The sequence below is a fragment of the Hypanus sabinus genome, unplaced genomic scaffold (genome assembly GCF_030144855.1).
Source record: "Hypanus sabinus isolate sHypSab1 unplaced genomic scaffold, sHypSab1.hap1 scaffold_467, whole genome shotgun sequence".
In the NCBI taxonomy this organism is placed as follows: Eukaryota; Metazoa; Chordata; class Chondrichthyes; order Myliobatiformes; family Dasyatidae; genus Hypanus; species Hypanus sabinus.
In genome coordinates this window covers 58,297-79,214 of record NW_026781338.1, presented here as the reverse complement: position 1 = coordinate 79,214, position 20,918 = coordinate 58,297, and the positions used below count along the sequence as shown (strand labels likewise).

The 20,918-nt window shown below is 45.3% G+C and overlaps 1 protein-coding gene and 1 long non-coding RNA gene across 3 annotated transcripts; both read left to right on the top strand.

Moving 5' to 3' along the window:
- Positions 1-421: 421 nt before the first annotated feature.
- On the top strand, positions 422-15,926 carry LOC132389044 (uncharacterized). Of its 2 annotated transcripts, none has more exons than XR_009510409.1 (3): positions 422-487; positions 8,170-8,336; positions 15,638-15,926. It is a non-coding gene; the product is annotated as an uncharacterized LOC132389044 (long non-coding RNA). The 2 variants fall into 2 exon arrangements; XR_009510408.1 differs by having other exon boundaries at positions 422-540.
- A 53-nt stretch (positions 15,927-15,979) lies between these two features.
- Positions 15,980-18,071, top strand: LOC132389046 (zinc finger protein 235-like). The gene has a single exon (XM_059961454.1). It carries the CDS (start codon positions 16,033-16,035, stop codon positions 17,170-17,172), a length of 1,140 nt encoding a protein of 379 aa, XP_059817437.1. The 5' UTR covers positions 15,980-16,032; the 3' UTR covers positions 17,173-18,071.
- The last annotated feature ends 2,847 nt before the right edge of the window (positions 18,072-20,918 follow it).

Genomic DNA, 20,918 nt, shown 5'->3' with positions numbered 1-20,918 from the left:
GTTTTCCTGTCCAGTGAGGCTCCGGAGGAATGTGAATAGAAATGAGTGTTTATAAATATAGAAGCGACTTCAATGAAACCTGCATTTCTCCAGGTGTGGGAATTGTGGATCGGACCGGGATATGAATCGAACCCGTAACTCTGAGAACCGGGAAGTGGAAAGATGTGGACGGGAAGATACAGCAGGAAAAATTAAAAATATACTTGTTGTAAAATGCGGCAGGTAGGTCAGGCAGCGTGTGAGGGGCGAGGAGCAGAGTCACTGGTTCAGACGGGAGACCCTTCACCCGTCCCGTGATCCAGGCTCTCGCTCCCATTTCAAACGCAGATCTACAGTATCACAGGTTTCCGTTTCCGAGGCCCCGCCCCCACTCTCACAGTCTCCGGATGGGCGGGGTTTTCTTTCCGTTCTGTGTTGAAGAGGATCGTCTGCTGGGAGCCGGAGGACCGATTGCTGTCTGCGGGACAAATTGATCAAGTTCTCATCGGTGAGTATTGAGGCCGGTCACTAGGGGTGAACGCGACCGACAATTTCCCATCGGTGAGTACTGAAGCCGATCCCGGGGGAGGGGACCCTGTTGTTGGGCAGAGTCCCGTCAACCTCCTCGAACTGGCGGCCTCGTCCCGCTTCCTGGACACAACCTGTCGTGGTCGGTCCGAGTTATGGGCCCGTCACACCGAACCGCCTGAGATGAGCCGCCGCTCAGCCCCTGGTGTTCTGGTCCCAGGAGCGGGATGAGGTGGTGATGCCGAGATTGAACCCATCCATTAAGATGTACCTGGTGAACTTTACCTCCATCACCCGGCCCGGTACCGGATCCAAACTTCACCTGGATCGACTCCTGGGGTCGATAAATGTTTTACAAATTTCCAGCATACTGGAAGCGGCCGTTCGGCCTGTTGTGTTCTTGCAGACAGAGAGGGTTAAACAGAGTAATCGAACCCTCGGGACGCTCCTCCACGTGTATCAGAAATTCATCTTTCCCCATTCAGACAGGACAGTGAGATCCAGATCTCTCACGTCCTCCCGGGGGACTGGGAAGTTCACATCCATCTTCTGTCCATATTTCAGATTCAGAAACTTTATTGTCATTCTAACCGTACACCAGGGCAGGATGAGACAGCTTTTCCCAGGAACTGTGCAATCATAACATAACAAACGCAACACTAAATAATAAACACAGCAATAAATAGTAAAACACAACAGCCGCATGTCAGTTAAAATCAAGTTATAAGTGTCCAGTTGAAGTTAAACGTGTCCACAGCAGAGTCAGGTGGAGCAGCTATTTAGCAGTCTGACTGCCTGTGGGAGGAAGCTGTTTAGTAGCCTTGTGGTTTTAGTTTTGATGTTCCTGTAACGTTTGCCTGATGGCAGAAGAACAAACACTTCATGGAGAGGGTGTGAGGGGCCTTTAATGATGTACCGTGTCTTCTGGAGGCATCGACTCTGAAAGAGGTCTTGGACAGAAGGTAGGGAGACCCCAATAACCTTCTCTGCTCCCCTAACCACCCGCTGCAGGGCTTTTCTTGTCGGCAGCACTGCAGCTGGAGTACCAGGTTGTGATGCAAAAGGTCAGCATACTCTCAACCACTCCTCTGTAGAATGTAGTTAAGATGTTAGTGGGGAGTGATGCTTGTTTTAGCTTCCTCAGAAAGTGCAATCTCTGCTGGGCTCGTTTTACAATCCCAGTGTTGTTCCTGTACCAGGGGATATTGTCCGACATCTGCACCCCTAGGAACTTGATGTTTTCCACTCTCTCCACTGTGGAGCCGTTGATGCTGAGGGGTGTGTGCTCAGACTGAGACCGCCTGAAATCGACAATCATCTCCTTGGTTTTGGTGACATGATGCATCAAGTTGTTGTCACTGCACCAGCTCGCCAGGTGTTTGACCTCCTCCCTGTACATTGTTTCATTTTTTTTGCTGATGAGCCCCACCACTGTGGTAACATCAGCAAATTTAATCGTCAGGTTCTCCTTGAATCTGGCTGCACTCATGTGTTAGCAGTGTAAACAGCAATGCGCTAAGCACTCAGCCTTGTGGGGATCCAGTGCTCAGTGTGATGGAGTCAGAGATGTTCCTGCCAAAACGGACTGACTGTGGTTTCGCTGTCAAGAAATCCAGAATCCAGCGACACATGGCAGAGTTAAGGCCAAGCAGCGACAGTTTCTCTGCGGGATGATGGTATTGAACGCTGAACTGAAATCAATGTACAGGATTCTGGCATAAGGGTCTTTGTTGTCCAAGTGAGAGAGAACTGTGTGCAGTGTGGTGGATATTGCGTCCTCCGTAGAGCGGTTGGGACGATAAGTAATCTGTACAGGATCCAGCGATGAGAGAACGTGTGCTCAAGGAATGTGCTGATGTATTAGCAGATGTCCTGTCCGACATTTTCAACATCTGCCTTAGTCAAGCCATTGTCCCCGGATGCTTCAAGACCTCCACAATCAACCCTGTGGCAAAGAAATCAGTTGTAGCCTGTCTGAATGATGACCGTCCCGTTGGCCTGACCCACATTGTGATGAAATGTTTCGAACGGCTTGTCAAGCCTCAAATCACAGCCGGCCTCCCCTCATCTCTGGATCCTCTACAGTCTGCTTATCGTCAAAATCGCTCTACGGAGGACGCAATATCCACCACACTGCACACAGTTCTCTCTCACTTGGACACTTATGCCAGAATCCGGTACATTGATTTCAGTTCAGCGTTCAATACCATCATCCCGCAGAGACTAGTGGAGAAACTGTCGCTGCTTGCCCTTAACACTGCCACGTGTCGCTGGCTTCTGGATTTCTTGACAGAGAGACCACAGTCAGTTCGTGTTGGCAGGAACATCTCTGACTCTATCACACTAAAGCATAGGCTGCTTTATTGAGGCAGTGGGAAGTGTTGACTGTGTCGATGGAGGGGAGATTGGATTCTATGATGTACTCATCTGTGCCCACAGTTCTCGCTATTTCATTCATTTAAAGGAAGAGAGAGTAGCCGTATGAAGATGTGAAGGATCAGGATGGGAGACTTCCTGCGGAGCATTGATAAAGTGCGTAGAGTAGAAAAGGGCACATACTAAAATTATTATTGTTTGTTCTGGCTTTGTTATATTGGAATCTGTTATCTACTAGTGTGTACTATTATTTCAGGATTTGTGTATTGCGGGAGGAACATCAGAGATCGCCCTTGATCCCATTCTCCCATCTGGCTCCATCTGCTCATCCCCTGCCGATCTGGGTCAACCTCTGTCCAGCCTCTGTCCCACCAACTCAGTGATATATATCAACCGTCTTGTTCAACCTCTGTCCAGCCTGTATCCCATCACCTCAATGATATATATCAACCATCCTGTTGAACTTCTGTCCAGTCTGTATCTCACCAATGATTATTCATCAACAATCTTTCTCCTGCCGTTGTCTTCATTGTGAAGTATTTTGCCTTACTGAATTATTTCTGAAATAGTTTTTTGTTACCAGGAAATACCAGATAATTTATTGAATGCAGCACAAGGAAGGGTAAAGGCAGCCATTACAATTTTAGCTTAAACGTTACGAAATGGAATAGGTGGGGATATGGTGTTGAAATAAATATCAGGCATGGCTGAATGGTGGAGCAGACTCGATGGACCGAATTTCCTCATTCTGTTCCTCTGTCTTGTGTCTTCCCATGACTGAACGATGACCCTTTCCATATCAGGTTTTATTACGTGTGAGGGACAATTGCAGATTTGTTCACTGAGGAATGTCCCTGTGGGTGTTGCAAGGGCCGGAGCTAGGAGCCCAGTTGTTCCCAAACTGAGTCAACTATTTGACTGAGGAACCAAATTCAACATTTCCAAGTCTGTTACTGACACAAAATGTACATTTGTATATTGATCATGACACAATGTATTTTATATATTATTAATAACATAAAACATTTCTATATTCTTACTGACAGAATAGTATAATTTATTTTCTGTGTGTTATCTGAGTGAACATGCTTGTGTTGCTGCTACAAGTCAGTCCTTCTCTGTTCCAGTACCTTCCCGTTCTTGTGCACTTGGTAATACCTGAGAGACCTGAGCGAATTCTGTTAGATTTGATAAGTGATGATCATCTCGGCAGCTTGTTCGGTCGAATTCAGAGAGACAGTATACACTGTTAAATGCAAAGAGATACCCTTAAATGCAAAACCCTGAACAGTGTCGATGATCAGAAGGATTTTGGAGTCCATGTTCATCACTCCCTGAAATGCGTCTGTTTCCGAGGCCCCGCCCTCCGTATGATGCAACAATCACTGCGCGCATGCTAACTGTCTCCGGGTGACTGTGTTTTCGGTTCCGCTCAGTGCTGAAGCGATCAGTCTGCGGTATAGGGAAAGGTCCCTCGACTCCTGGGTCGAGGAGCCGGGTTCGGGATCACTACCTGCAGGCCAGAGATATCACTTTCCCATCGGTAGTATTGAGACCGATCCCGAGCGAGGAGATCTGATGTTGGTCGTGAGCACCGAACTGAAAGCCAATAATTCATTTAGTACCCAGTTATATGGCCTCGTCAATAATGTGTCGACTTCACTTAATCTAAATTGAATGATCCAAACCAGGAGCCCAGGCTGTCTATTTTCGTAAAATTGAAATGGAACTTCCGCCAACAGCTCACGTGAGGCTGGGTGCCGCAGATCTTGCTTTGTGATGCAAGATCACGTGGTGTGTTGAAAGTTCCCGGATGGGTGGTGATACTTCCTTCTTATTGTGCTGGGGAAATCTGATGTTGGCCCCTGAGTCCCGTTAACTTCCCCCAACTCGCCTCGCTTCCTGAGGCTCCTTGCATTTGACCTGGAGATTTTTGGCTGTTGTGTCTTCTCCCGGACTGGGGTGGGTGAGAAAGGAGAACGTCCCATGTTGTGGGCATCTTTGATTTCATTGCCTGCTTTACCGAGCGACTGTGAAGTCTAGGGGGGTGGATGGTTTCTGTGATGTGCTGATCTGTATCCAAAGGTCTCCGCGGTTCCTCACAGTCACGGGCGGAGCTGTTACCGTTCAAAGGCGTGAAGTATCTGGATGGGGAATTTTCTATAACCATATAATAATCACAGCACGGAAACAGGCCATCTCGGCTCTCCTAGTCCGTGCCGAACTCTTAATCTCACCTAATCCCACCTTCCTGCACTCAGCCCATAACCATCCACTCCTTTCCTGTCCATATACCTATCCAATTTTACCTTAAATGACACAACTGAACTGGCCTCTACTGCTTCTACAGGAAACTCATTCTTCACTCTCTGAGTAAAGAAATAACCACTCGTGTTTCCCTTCAACTTTTGCCCCCTAACTCTCAAATCATGTGCTCTCGTTTGAATCTCCCCTACTCTCAATGGAAACAGCCTATTCACGTCAACTCTCTCTATCCCTCTCAAAATTTTAAATACCTCGATCAAATCCCCCCTCAACCTTCTACGCTCCAATGAATAGAGACCTAACCTGTTCAACCTTTCTCTGTAACAAGTGCTGAAACCCAGGTAACATCTAGTAAATCGTCCCTGCACTCTCTCTAATTTATTGATATCTTTCCTATAATTCGGTGACCAGAACAGTACACAATATTCCAAATTTGGCCTTAGCAATGCCTTGTACAATTTTAACATTACATCCCAACTTCTGTACTCAATGCTCTGATTTATAAAGGGCAGCATTCCAAAAGCCTTCTTCCCCACCCTATCTACATGAGACTCCATCTTCAGGGAACTATGAACTGTTATTCCTAGATCTCTGTTCCACTGCATTCCTCAATGCCCTACCATTTACCCTGTATGTTCTATTTGGATTATTCCTGCCAAAATGTAGAACCTCACATTTCTCAGCATTATACTCCATCTGCCAACGTTCAGACCATTCTTCTAACCGGCATAAATCTCCCTGCAAGCTTTGAAAACCCACCTCATTATCCACAACACCTCCTACCTTAGTATCATCGGCATACTTACTAATCCAATTTCCCACCCCATCATCCAGATCATTTATGTATATTACAAACAACATTGGGCCCAAAAGAGATCCCTGAGGCACACCGCTAGTCACTGGCCTCCATCCCGATAAACAATTATCCACCACTACACTCTGGCATCTCCCATCTAGCCACTGTTCAATCCATTTTATTACTCCAGCATTAATACCTAACGACTGAACCTTCTTAACTAACCTTCCATGTGGAACTTTGTCAAAAGGCCTTGCTGAAGTCCATATAGACTACATCCACTGCCTTACCCTCGTCAACGTTCCTCGTAACTTCTTCAAAAAAAAAACTTCTATGGTGTGTTGATGTAAAAATAGGTGAGCATCAAAGTATATATGGCAAAATTCTTATTGGTTGCTCTAACTTTGTCATTTTAGAATCTTTTATGCAGTAGTATATACTATTAATTCAGTATCTGTGTGTTACTGGAGGACCATCAGTGATTGTCCTTGATCCCTTCTCCAACCTGGTTCCATCTGCTCATCCCGGCCCATCTCGTTCAACCTCTGTCCAGTCTCCTAACCCCCACCCCCCGCCCGCTTCAGTGATATACATCAACCATCTCAGTCAACTTCTGTCCACCCTGTATCCCACACCTCAATATTATCCATCAGCAATTTTTCCTGCAACAGTTGTCTTCATTGTGAAGTGTTCTTTTGTACCTTTGGCCTCGTTGAGTCATTTCCAGAATCGTTCTTTGTTTTCTGGAATGCATTAGTGTGGAGTTGCTGGTAATTGAACTGTGACTGGCTGACACACTGCAGCATTTTACTGGCAGCAAAGTGTACTGGGAGAGTTGGTGCTTGGGCTATAATCCTGTGATCGGCATTCCAGGCATATGGACCTGTCGGTGTTTTGGCTCTGACTTTGGTTAGTGCTTCTACAGATGGAGCTGGATGGCCATCCTACTGCAATAAAGCTGAAATTTCGAGCAGCTGGACATTGGTTGTGGGGAAATCAGGGATTTCACTACCCAATGTGAGATGTGGGGAGGGGGGGGGGCGATGTGTGAGACTGTCAGGGTTGTTAAATGAGGTTCAGCTGTTTGACCCTGTGAGGTTGGGAACTGGATATCACAGTTTTTGATCCAGGTAAAAAGGACCCGGCGATCGAGCTGCTTGGTCTTATGAGGTGTTGAGAGAGTATTCCTGGTCTGGGATCTATTGGGGTTTTTTTTCCTGGAGTTCCATTGGAAGCAAAGACTGCTACTGAGGAGAAGATGGGTTACCAGTCCATCCTCACAGGGAGAGGCTATGAGTAAATGTGCTGATCCGTCTTTACAACAGTAGAAATAGACTCGTGAGCTTTGGTGTCCAAACTGTGTTTGGAAACCACCCCCCCCCCCCCCCTCACTGTCACCTGTCTGTCACTCGGTGGAAATCAAGCAAATGGAAATGACTCGTTCGGTGATAGTAGAACAGTGATGAAAGCAGAACTTTTCCTTGTAAATTATCCTGGTACCTATTTGTCTGTTTTTCCTGGAAATGTGTTCAGTACGGTTATTGCTAAGAAGGATTACAAAAATAATCTCAGGAATGATCGGCTTTATGTATGAGGAGCATTTGATGGTTCTCAATGAATTTCAGAGTGACGGTGGGGGTGGTGGGGGCAATATATTGTTAAGTAAACCTGCCGAATGCTGAAAAGACTGGATACAGTGGACATGGAGAGGATGTTTCCTTCAGACGGAGAGTCTGTAATCTTACAGCACAATCTCAGAATAAAAATGCTTCCGTTTAAAACTGAGATAAGAACAACAATGGCCAAAAGCTGTCTGATCTGTAGAATTTGTTGCCGCAGGGGTAGGTTGAGGCTGCCATTGAGTGTATTTATGACATAGATTAATATATTCATGATTGCTAAGTCACGTCAGGGTTACAGAAGGAAGTCAGGAATATGCTGTTGGAATAATTCTCAGCCATGGTTGAGTGGTGGGGCAGAACAGTTGGATGGAATCACCTAATTGTGTTCCTGTATCTTATGTTTTACCATGACTGAATGATGGCTCCTTCTTATCCCATATCATTTTGTGATGTGTGAGGGTCAATAAAAGGTTGTTCACTGAGATCATTATATCTGCCTTCAAAATTTAAATATCAGTCAGTTTTGTTCTTAGTAACATTTAGTAGACAAGCTTGGTCCTCCTTTTTTATTGATAATGTGCTTCATTATCTTTTATGCTAAAGTTAGACCTGCGGTGAGAGATTTATTTGAAGAAGAACCCCAACTGGAAACAAACCACGACTGAAGACGAGGGAACAGCAACAAGTGAACCAGCCCGAGGACTGAGAGCATCAACTGGAGAGGACTCTTCCGAATCGGAGATTCCAGGATTCAGTCAGGAGAAAGTTTGGTGAGTGTCATTTACTCAAACACTTTAGACGTTACATGCCTGTACAAAGGAAGGTAGGAAATAGTTGGAGTGAGACTGAATGTGCCCAGAAGAACCAGTTATGTCTCTGTCAGACCCAGTCAAAATCACTCCTGGTAATAAGCTCCGAGCAGCACAGCCATTGAAAACCAGTCCATCTCACTCACAGAGTTTACTCAGTTCAAGATCTTGCCTCTCCTGAAGTAGCTTTAGATCAGTTCTGAGTGGGGAGAGGGAAAGATAGGGGAGTATTTACGCTGACTGTCTTTCAAAAAGAGTAATTGTTTGAACTTGCTGCAAACTCTCCACCCATACCCTGTACTTTCTTAACCAAGTTATTGACCTAGATGACAAGTAACAATGGGCGTAACCCCAGGGAACGTTACTAAGCTCGGAAATGGAGTTCAAGAAACAGCCTCTCACCCTCTGCTTCCTACCAATTATCTGTTTGCTGTCCGGCTTGGTCCGGCCCTTTCCCACTGCAACCAGCCCTCGACTGACACAAACCCGAGATCAACTCCTTCCTCACGTCATCTGAAACGGAAACACCCCGGCATTAGCTGCGGTTGACATGCTGCTGTGACCTGCAGTAGGTCCCCTTATGCGGTCAAACTCCCCACTGCCCGAAATGGAGACCCGAACAGTATGCGGTCAAACTCCCCGATGTCCGAAATGGAGACCCGAACAGTATGAGGTCAAACTCCCCGATGTCCGAAATGGAGACCGGAACCGTATGTGGTCAAACTCCCCGCTGTCGGAAATGGAGACCCAAACTGTACGTGGTCAAACTCCCGGCGTGGAAACGTAATCTCACGGTGGATTTGTTCGGTGACTTGTGAACATACATGATTTACCATCGCGCAAGTGAGGACTGAATAAAAAGATAGTCAAACAATTCTAATCAGGCACACCATCTGTTCGCCTTTCCCCCTCACTCCAGGCTACATACACTGGCTCCCTCATCACTCCCTCCTCCCAGTCCCTCTTCATTATCCGGCCCTCTACCCCAGCCCTTACTTCATTCTCCCTCTCGCCGTCACCATCTCGCCTCTCCCTCACCCCTCCCTTATCATCACCCCTCTCAATCATCCTTGCTTCCTCATCGCCTTTCTCCCTCTCCCCCCTTCTCTACCCCTCTGTTACACCCTATTCGACTAGTCTCCCACTCTCTATCACCACTTTCCTCGCTTTCTACTCTCACCACTGCCTCTACTCCTCTATTAACAAATCGTACTCCTCTCTCGTCTCTCTTCATCTCTTCACTCTCTCATGCCTCTTTTCATTTCTCACACTCTCTCCCCTCTGTCCATCTGTTCATCTTACTCTTCCATTCTCTCTCCCATCCCACAATCCCTGTCCCTACCCCTATCACCTGCTATCCCACTCCCAATCTCAGTCACCCTCTGTCTTCCCCTCTCCATGTCCTCCTCTCTCATGCACCCTGTCACCTCACTCAAACTCGTCTCTCTCACCTCTGCCTCTCTGTAAGCTCCTCCATTTCTAACCCTCTCCCTCTCAATCTCTCTTCCAGTCTTACCCTCTCCCCTTGCTCTCCCATGCAATCTCCCTGTTGGCACCCGTATCCCACACTGTCTTCCTCTCTCTCTCACCCTCTAAATGCACCGCTCATCCTAAGCTGTCCCCACTTCGCTCTCTCTCACTCTCTCTGAACCCAGCCCTCTCCCCCCTCCCTCCCTCTCTGCCTCTCTCTCCCTCCCTCTCGTCACACCTAGCGCTCTCCACCTCATCCCATACTGTACGTACATCAACAATACTGAAATGCCAAGTGCCGTTTGTAACTGGGATCTTTCTGGGTTCCAGATCATCAGTAATGGTCTTTGTATATGAGGATCAGCAGGATCCTGGGGTCCGAGTCCATAAGGCACTCAGAGCAGTTACGCAGGTAGACTCTGTATTCAAGAAGGCGTTCAGTGCATGGGCCTTCATCAGTCATGGGATTGAGTTTAAGAGCTGAGAGGTAATGTTGCAGCTATATAGGACCCTGGTCAGACCCCACGGAGCCTTGTTTTCAATTCTGGTCGCCTCACTACAAGAAGGATGTGGAAACCATAGAAATGGTGCAGAGGAGATTTACAAGGCTGATGCCAGGATTTGAAGAGCAGGCGTTATGAGAATTAGTTGAGTGAACTCCGTCTTTTCTCCTTGGAGCGACCTGGGAGGAGAGGTGACCTGATAGAGATATACAAGATAATGAGAGGCATTGATCGTGTGGATAGTCAGAGGCTTTTTCGCAGGGCTGAAATGGATAGCACGAGAGGGCATAGTTTTAAGGAGCTTGTAAGTAGGTACAGAGGAGATGTCAGGGGTAGTTTCTTTTACGCAAATGGTGTGCGTGGAATGGGCTGTCGATGGTGCTGATGGAGTTGGAAACGATAAGTTCTTTATAAGATACGCCTGGCGGGCTAGATCCGTAGAACCAAAGGACACTACAGCGCAGAAACAGGCCTTTTGGCCTTTCTTGGCTGTGCCAAATCATTTTTCTGCCTAGTCCCACGGACCTGCAACTGGACCATATCCCTCCATACCCCTGTCATCCATATACCTGTCCAAGTTTTTCTTAACTGTTAAAAGTGAACCTGCATTCACCACTTCATCTGGCAGCTCTTTCCACACTCCCAACAGTCTCTGTGTGAAGAAGCCCCCCGCCATGTTCCCTTTAAACTTTTCCCCGTTCACCCTTTAACCATAACCTCTCTTTGTCTTTCTCCCCTGGCGTCAGTGGAAAAGGCCTGCTTGCATTCAGTCTATCTATACCCACCATAATTTTATACACCTCTATCAGATCACCCCTCATTCTCCTACGCTCCAGGGAATAAAGTCTTAACCTATTCAACCTTGCTCTGTAACTCAGTTTCTCAAGTCCCGGCAATATCCTTGTAAACGTTCTCTTCACTCTTTCAATCTTATTTATATCCTTCCTGTAATTAGGTGACCAAAACTGCACACAATCTGTCTCACCAATTTCTGTCTCACAATTTCTGTCTCACCAATGTCTTAAACAACCTCAACATTACAGTCCAACTCTTATGCTCAACACTTTGATTCATAAAGCCCAAAGTACCAGAAGCTCTCTTTACAACACTATCTACTTGTGACGCAACTTTTAGGGAATTATGAATCTGTACTTCCCGATCCCTTTGCTCTACTGCACTCCTCATTGTCCGACCATTTACCTTGTATGTTCTACCTTGGTTTGACCTTCCGAAGTACAAAACCTCACACTTGTCCGCATTAAACTCCATCTGCCATTTTTGCAGCCCATTCCTGCAACCCTCTGCAAGCTTTGAAAGCCTTCCTCACTGTCAACTGCACCTCCAATCTTTGTATCATCAGCCAATTTGCTAATGCCACATTAGCATCCAGATCATTGATATAGATGACAAAGAACAATGGACCCAGCACTGATCCCTGTGGCACACCACTAGTCACAGGCCTCCATTCAGCGTAGCAATCCTCCACTACCACTCTCTGGCTTCTTCCATTGAACCAATGTCTAATCCAATTTACTACCTCTCCATGTATACCTAGCGACTGAATCAACCTATCTAACCTCCCATGCGGGACCTTGTCAGAAGCCTTACTGAAGTCCGTGTATACAACATCCACTGCCTTCCCTTCATCCACTTTCCTGTTAAGTCCCTGTCTATCACCCTATCTCCTAGTACCCCTTCCAATAATGTACCTACTACAGATGTCAAACTTACCGGCCTATAATTTCCCGGCTTACTTTTTGACCCACTTTTAAACAACGGAAATACAAGAGCTATCCTCCGGCACCTGACCGGTGGATATCGACATTATAAGTATTTCACTCAGGGCCCCTGCAATTTCAACACCAGTCTCCTTCAAAGTCCGAGTGAATACCCTGTCAGGTCCAGGGGATTTATCTATCCCTTTGCTCTTAACATACCTGTAGAAGCTCTTAGGATTATCCTTCACCCTGACTGCCAAAGCAATCTCATGTCTTCTTTTAACCCTCCTGATTTCTTTCTCAAATATTTTCTTACTCTTTTTATACTCCTCAAGCATCTTATTTCCTCCCTGTTGCCTATACATGTTATACATATATGTCTTTTTCTTTATCAGAGTTCCAATATTCCTCGAGAACCAAGGTTCCTTATAGTTATTCGTATTGCCTTTACCCCTAACAAGAACAAAAAAAAATCTGCACTCTCAAAATTTCTTCGTTGAAGGCCTCCCACTTACCAATCACATTCGTGCCAGAGAACAACTTGTCCCAATCTACGCGTTTTAGATCCTTTCTCATTTCTTCAAATCTGGCTTTTTTCCAGTTTATAACTTCATCCCGAGGACCAGATCTATCTTTGTCCATGATCAAGTTGAAACTAATGACGTTATGAACAATGGAAACAAAGTGTTCCCCTACGCACACTTCCGTCACCTCCCCTAGCTCATTTCCAAATAGGAGATCTAATATTACATCCTCCCTAGTTGGTATATCTATATATTCATTTAGAAAACTTTTCTGAACACATTTCACAATCTCTAACCCATCTAGACCTTTAACAGTATTGAAGCCCCAATCAATGTGTGGGACTCCCACACATTTTAGACATCCTGATTTACTTCTTATGTGTTCTCTTGCTTTTCCTATGCTCCATAAGAAACTGCCTGCCTATCCCTGTTATGCAACTCCATTCACTTTGTGCTTCACCAGGATCTAAATATCTCTTGAAATCCAAGTTTCCCTACAGTTTCTATTTTACCTTTTATTCTGACAAGCGCATACCCGCTTTGTACTTTCAAGATTTCACTTTGAAGGCCTCCCATTTAACAAGCATTTACTTTTGCCATAAAGCAGCATGTCACAGTCCACAGTTGCCAGTTCCTAGTGTTGATTCCAGGTGTTGATCCATGCCCTGAACACATCCGCCTTTCCTACGCTGCTCCTTGTATTGAAATATTCAGGGCTCAGCATATTCACTGCACCATGCTCAACGTTTTCATTCCTGACTTTGTCTGAGGACTGAACAACAACTGCCTCCACAACCTGTCCACTCTCTGTTCTGTTAGTCAGACTCCCATTGCCCCTGCACCTTTACTTTACTCCCACCTACCCCCACCTCCCAGCATGCAACTCTATCACCGCTTTGGCTTTCCTCTCCCTGATCAATAAAAAGGATGTTCAGACCATTTACAGGCAGAGAGGAATAAATGGGGCACTTATGAATTACATGAAGTTGAAGTGAACTCTTATGAACGAAACAAAAGAAGACATGAAGTTGCCTAAGCAGACAAGGTGAAGAAGAATCCTCATTCATTCTGCAGATATGTTATGAGCAAAAAGATTGCAAGGGAAAAATTATTCCTCTGGAAGATCTGAATGGTAATCCATATGAGGAGACAAAATAGATGTGGAAGATTTTTTTCTGCATCCGTATTTAATCAGGAGATGGACACGGAGTCTGTAGAATTGAGGCAAAGCTGCATCAACTTCATGGACCCTGTACAGATTACAGAGGTGGAGGGGTTTGAGGCAAATTAGTGTGGATCAATCCCCAGGGCCTGACAAGTTGTTCCATGGGACCCTGCGGAAGACAAGTGCAGAAATTATTGGGGCCTTACCACAGAATGTTAAATCATCCTTAGTGGCAGGTGAGATACTGGAGGATTGGAGGACGCCAATGTTGTTCAGCTGTTCAGTCACTCAGCATTCAAGACGAGATAGTAAATTGGATGAGACACTGTCTTTGGGAGAAGCCAGAGTGTGGTAGCAGATGGTTGCCTCACTGACCGGAGGCCAGGGACTAGTGGTGAGCCATAGGGATCAGTGCTGGATCTGATGTTGTTTGTCATCTATATCAAAAATCTGGATAATGGTGTGTTTAACCGGATCAGCAGATTTGTAGATCGCACCAAGACTGGTGGTGTAGTGGACAGTGAGGAAGACTATCATGGCTTGCAGTGCGATCTGGACCCGCTGGGAAAATGGGTTAAGAAATGGAAAAATGTATTTAATGCAGACAAGTGTGAGGTGTTGCACTTTGGTATTATCTACCAATGGAGGTCTCTCACGGTGACTGGTCAGGCACGGAGGAGTTTTGTAGAAGAAAGGGACCTGGGAATATATGTACTTAATTCACTGAAACTGGTATCATAGTTAGATAGTGATGGGGAAAAAAATCAGCCCATTGGTCTTCATGAACCAAAGTAATGAAAACAATAAACGGATGTTTTCTTGACTTGTCGAAGATACTGGTGAGGCCCATTTTGGAGTATTGTGTGTAGTTTTGTTCACGAACCTACATGAAAGATATAAAAGCGGTTGAAAGAGTTCAGAGAAAATTCACAAGGATGTTGCCAGGTCTAGAAGACTTGGGTTATTAGGAAACATTGAACAGGACAGGACTTTATTACTTGCAATGTAGAAGAATTGAGAGAAGATTTGATGAAGCTGTACCAAAATTATGAGAGTTATACATGGGGTAAATGGAAGCTTTTTCACTTTTCAAAAATGGGTTTTCCCACTGATATTGGGGGGAAATACAACCAGAGGCCATGGATTAAGGGTGAAAGGTGAAACATTAAGGTGAACATGAGGGGATACTTCTTGAAACAGACGATCATCCAGGTGTGGAATGAGCAGACAACCTAACTGGTGCATGCGTGCTCAACTTCAACATATAAGAGGATTGTATTGGTTCCTGGATGGTCGGGGTATGGGAACAGACTGCTTAAATAGAACAACACAAACTAGATGGAACAAAGGGCCTGTTTCTGTGTTGTACCTTTCTTGATTCTGTGACAAGAACATGAAATAATACTATTATTCATATAGTTCATTTTATCAGCTGTGCAGACCAACCATTCATCCGGACAGGAAATCTTCAGAAAGCTTTAAAACTGTTGGAACTTTAAATTGACAGCAGGTAAAAGAAAATCCCAGCTGCATGTCAACAAAGTCTAATTCCGGGAGAGTGTTTCAGTTACTGTGGCGCCAGGAACCCATGCAGCTCAGTGGGAAATGGGGATAATACCCATGGAGAGAGTCAAACTGAGCCACGTCACGAATTGGAGATGGCAGAAATGCCCCATTCTTATAGAGAAAGGAAGGACATCAGACAGTCTGATGGTCATTCCAGATACCAGCACTGTGCCCAGTCAGGAGATGATTTCTCTGTCCAACTTGGGTTGAACCTCAATGTAACAGTGTGATGTCAGATCACACCTTGGCAACTGAAGTGATCTCATATGAAATGTTTTCCTACGCCCATTGATTGATTTTGTAAATCTTTTTACAGGTTAAAAACGAAAAGGAATTTGTCTCCAGGAATCTCAAACACGATACGCCAGTTTTGCTGTCTCTATCCAGATATTTATACAGTGGAGTCGACCGTCCTTCCTGCTCAGACTGAGGGGAGGGATCAACTAGGTCATCTGACCAACTGGCACGCCCGTCATTTTCGACAGGAGAAAGACCGTTCACCTGCTCACTCAATGGGAATGGATTCACTCGGTCACCTCAATTGAAGCTACATCAGCAATTTCACACTGGGAAAGGACATTCAACTGCTCTGTGTGTGAGAAGGGATTCAGTCGGTCATTCCACCTGTGGACACACCAGTGAGTTTCCATTGGGCAGAGGATGGTCATCTGCTGAATTTTTGGGGAAGGATTTACTCGGTCATCTCACCTAATGGCGCTCCAGCGAGTTCACACTGGGGAGAAGCCGTTCATCTGCTCAGTCTGTGGGAAGGGATTCACTCAGTCATCCAAACTAGAAAGTCATCAGCGAGTTCACACTGGGGAGAAGCCGTTCACCTGCTCGGACTGTGGGAAGGGATTCACTCACTCATCCACCCTAGTGAGTCATCAGCGAGTTCACACTGGGGAGAGGCCATTCACCTGCTCGACTTGTGGGAAGAGATTCACTCAGTCATCCAACCTACAGAGACATCAGCGAGTTCACTCCGGAGAGAGGCCGTTCATCTGCTCAGACTGTGGGAAGAGATTCACTCTTTCATACAAACTGCAGAGTCATCAACGAGTTCACACTGGGGAGAAGCCGTTCACCTGCTCAGTCTGTGGGAAGAGATTCACTCAGTCATCCAACCTACGGCGTCATCAGCGAGTTCACACTGGGGAAAAGCCGTTCACCTGCTCAGAATGTGGGAAGGGATTCACTCACACATCCCATTTACAGAGACACCAGCGAGTTCACACTGGGGAGAGGTCATTCACCTGCTCAGAATGTGGAAAGGGATTCACTCACACATCCCATCTACAGAGACACCAGCGAGTTCACACTGGGGAGAAGCCGTTCACCTGCTCCGTCTGTGGGAAGGGATTCAATCGGTCATCCACCCTAAAGATTCATCAGCGTGTTCACACTGGAGAGAGGCCGTTCACCTGCTCAGAATGTGGGAAGAGATTCACTCTGTCATGTAACCTGCAGACACATCAGCGAGTTCACACAGGCGAGAAGCCATTCACCTGCTCCGTCTGTGGGAAGAGATTCAGTAAGTCATCCAACTTACTGGTACATCATCGAGCTCACACTGGTGAGAAGCCGTTCACCTGCTCATTCTGTGGGAAGAGATTCACTGAGTCATCCCGCCTACAGAATCATCAGCGAGTTCACACTGGGGAGAAGCCATTCACCTGCTCAGTCTGTGGGAAGAGATTCACTGAGTCATCCCGCCTACAGAGTCATCAGCGAGTTCACACTGGGGAGAGGACATTCACCTGCTCGGAATGTGGGAAGGGATTCATTCAGTCATCCAGCCTTCATAGTCATCAGCGAGTTCACACAGGGGAGAGGCCGTTCAGCTGCTAAGAATGTGCGAACGGATACATTCAGTCATCCCAACTACTGGCACATCAGTCAGTTCACAATGGGGAGTGGATGTTGTTAAGTATCCCTAGGTATCGTTTGCTGTGGACTGTTATTTTATATGAGAGAGAGAGAGAAGAGAGGAGAGAGAGAGAGAGAGAGAGAGAGAGAGAGAGAGAGAGAGAGAGAGAGAGAGAGAGAGAGAGAGAGAGAGAGAGAGAGAGAGAGAGAGAGAGAGAGAGAGAGAGAGAGAGAGAGAGAGACTGAGACAGACTCGCAGCTTGTTTAATATTAACCGAGGACACAGACACTCAGAGCCAGACAGAAACGAAGGAGGAGAAATGGAACAGTCAACACAAAGGAACTAGTGGCCAAGGGTCACTATTTGTGACTTTCCTATGCCCACAAGGGTGGGTTAATTATTGATTCAACATAATGTACATCGAATGTGGGGTTGTCACCTCGTTTGATCCATAGGAGTGGATCTGATTGGGATATCCTGTGAAGACCACTGATGTGTTAACCCTTGCCTGGGTGTGTTGTGGTAATTCACTTGAAGACAGTACCCCTTTTGATAAGTCATTTTCGAAGATAATTTGTATGTGGATTTGGAACGACGGATAAAATCTACAGCAACTGTTCTCTCGCTTTACCACCGTGGAACCTGTGGAACATAATTGCCTTCTCTCGACATTTAGCCTGGATTACAAACATCTCTCTCACATCACCTATTCCGTGAATGAACTGAACTTTCATACTTTACCATCTCAGGACTCCCAGTCTCGATTCCCCTAATCTCAATAGTTTGGGAGTTACATTTACACACATATATACACATTACTCTGTGAACTTTTGTTTATCTTGCTCAAGTTTCTATATAATAAGTACATACTAATAAAGAGAGTGGTTTTTACATAAAAAACAGACTCCAGTGTGAACTCTATTGCTGCTGGTTTGTTTCTAAAGTTTTATGGTTCCTAATAAAATTGGGGCCTGCGTCCGAAATATGAACAAATTTGGGGCGTTTTGATTGATTTATTATCGATTTACTTGGGGAAATCCCTTTTGATTTATTTGCGTGTGGAAAATCAGCAGCGGATGCTGATAGGCTTGTGGAAGCGCCAACCTCTGAGGCATTGGAGGACGCCAGAACGATTGAGTTGTTGAGTCTTGCTAGAAGCTTAAAACTTTCTAAGGAGAAATTGACAATGAGGAGGGCACAGATGCAGAGGATAATAGCTGAACATTATGTATCTGAGGGTGTGTTTAAAGTGGAGGAGTTGGAGGTATTTCCTGAAAGTAAACATCGTGAGCTCCAGTACAAGTGAGAAAAATTAAAGATGGAGGCTGCGGAAAGGCAGAGGCAATTTAAGGCTGGAGAGGCAGAAAAACAGAGGGAGGAAGCAGAAAGACAGAGGCTGTTCGAGCTGGAAAAGATAGAGAGATTGCAGCAAAGGGGTCTAGCGTTAGACTCTAGTGATAAGTTTGAGGCCAGTTGGGAAGTTAAATTGGTACCTCCATTTGACAAGGCAAATGTTGATAAATACTTGCAGCATTTTGAGAAGGTTGCTCAGAATTTAAAGTGGTCAAAAGAGGGTTGGCCTATTCTCTTCCAACGTGTAATTAAGGGGAAGGCTCAGCAAACCTATTCTGCTTTGATAGTTGATGAAGCAGCTGATTATCACATAGGGAAACAGGCTGTGCTCAAAGCTTACGAGTTGGTCCCAGAATAATACAGGCAGAAGTTCAGAAATTTGAGGAAATCTGGGAACCGGACGTATATGGAATTTGCTTATGAGAAGTTTGTGTGTATTACCCGCTGGTGCACATGTAAAAATATAAATGATGATTTTAACAGCTTGAAAGAGTTGGTTTTAATTGATTAATTCTAAGGCTGCGTCCCTGATGACATACAGCGTATTCAGATGAAAAGGATGCTGCCACTTTGCAGGAGTCTGCCGGATTAGTAGATGTTTGCTTTAACCCACAAGGTCAAATTCACCCAGAGTACGAGCTTCCAAAAGAGTAGCAGGGATAACCAGGGCAAACCAGAAATTAAAGCTGGAACTAGTGAAAAGAGTAATGATGAAGGGAAACAGTTGAAGGAGACATATTCTGGTCTTCCTTGTTACTATTGTAAGAAAGCTGGTCATTTGATGGCTAATTGTTCCTTCCTGGGGAAGAAAAGGGAAAAGGAGGCAGTCCCAAATGCCTGTGTTCAGTATGTTGAAGCACCTTTAAACCCACAGGGTTCTGAACATTCTGTTGAAGCTCAGATAGGAAAAGTAAAAGGAGTCAGTCCCGAATGCCTGTGATCAGTATGTTGAAGCACCTATAAACCCACAGGGTTCTGAACATTCTGTTGAGGCTCAGTTACGGACTGAGAGGTCTGACCGAGTTAAGAAGGTGTTCGATCATTTTATGTCTGATGGGTTTGTATTAGTAAAGGAAGGGTCAACCCTGCTACCAGTGAAAATTCTTCGAGTTACTGGGGCTTCTAAGTCACTTATATTAGACAGCGTTCTAAAGTTTGGTGATGAGTCTGACACTAGTGAGGTAAATCTTATTAAAGGCATTGGGAACGGTGTGGTTTCTGTGCCGTTGCTCAAGGTAACTTTACAGTCAGGGTTGGTTTCGGGACCTGTTGAGATCGGATTGTGCTCCAGTTTACCGATGGAAGATGTTACTTTGCTGTTAGGGAATGACCTGGCAGATGGTAAAGTTGTTTCTGCAGTGCAATTGACAACTAAGCCGACCACTGACGACCCACAGATGGATTTTAACATTTATCCTTCCTGCGCAGGAACTCGCAGTATGGCTAAAAAGTCTGCTGACGCAGATGGTTCTGTGCAGCATGATTCTGATGCCCATGATAGCCAAAATCGGGATTCAGGTTATGATGACTTGTCAGGGACTTTTCTGTTTTCATTGTTTCAACAGGATTCAGGTAGTAAGTCTAATGAGGAAGATTTATGCCAGCCTAGGAAGGAGTTTATAGCAGAACAGAACTGAGAACCTTAGACTGAAGCTTTAAAAGAAACAACTCTGTCAGATGATGAGATTAAGAAAGTGCCAGGAGGGTATTATCTCAAGGACGGAGTGTTAATGAGGATGTGAGGGCCTCCTGCTATTCCAGCGAGTGAGGAATAGACAATTGTTCACTAAGTTGTTGTTCCTAAAGTTTATAGGACTGAAGTTTTATTGTGGCCCACAGTATGCCCTTAGATCAACATTTTGGAGTGAATAAAACTGCAAACAGGATTATGAAATAATTCTACTGGCCTAATTTGAGGAAAGATGTTGTGACCTTTTGCAGAACCTGTCACATTTGTCAAGCTGTGGGTAAACTGTGGCCCCACTGTGGTTTATACCTGCATTCAGGCGAAATTCAATAGACCGTATGAAATAGTCTCTCAAATTAATGATGTGAATTATGTTATTAAAACACCCGACCGACGTAAACTAACACAGGTAGTACACATAGATATGATAAAGCCTTATTTTGACAAGCAGGCACCATCTGTGAGTGTTGTTGTCAAAACATATGGATCTGGTAACCCTGAGAATGAAACAATCGACTCGTCTGGGAATTTTCACAAGACAAACGTGGTCCCAGTTAGGCTAATGAACTCAGTTGTTCCAGAAAACATTCATAACAAGTTGGCTCAGCTGCAGCAAAGCAACAACAACAGCTGAAGGAATTAATTCTGAAGATTGATTTCCCGATGTTCCCAAGCAAACCACGGTTG

Coding starts and splice junctions, on each gene's coding strand:
- LOC132389046 (XM_059961454.1), top strand. CDS start 16,033: ATGGCGCTCCAGCGAGTTCACACTGGGGAGAAGCCGTTCATCTGCTCA.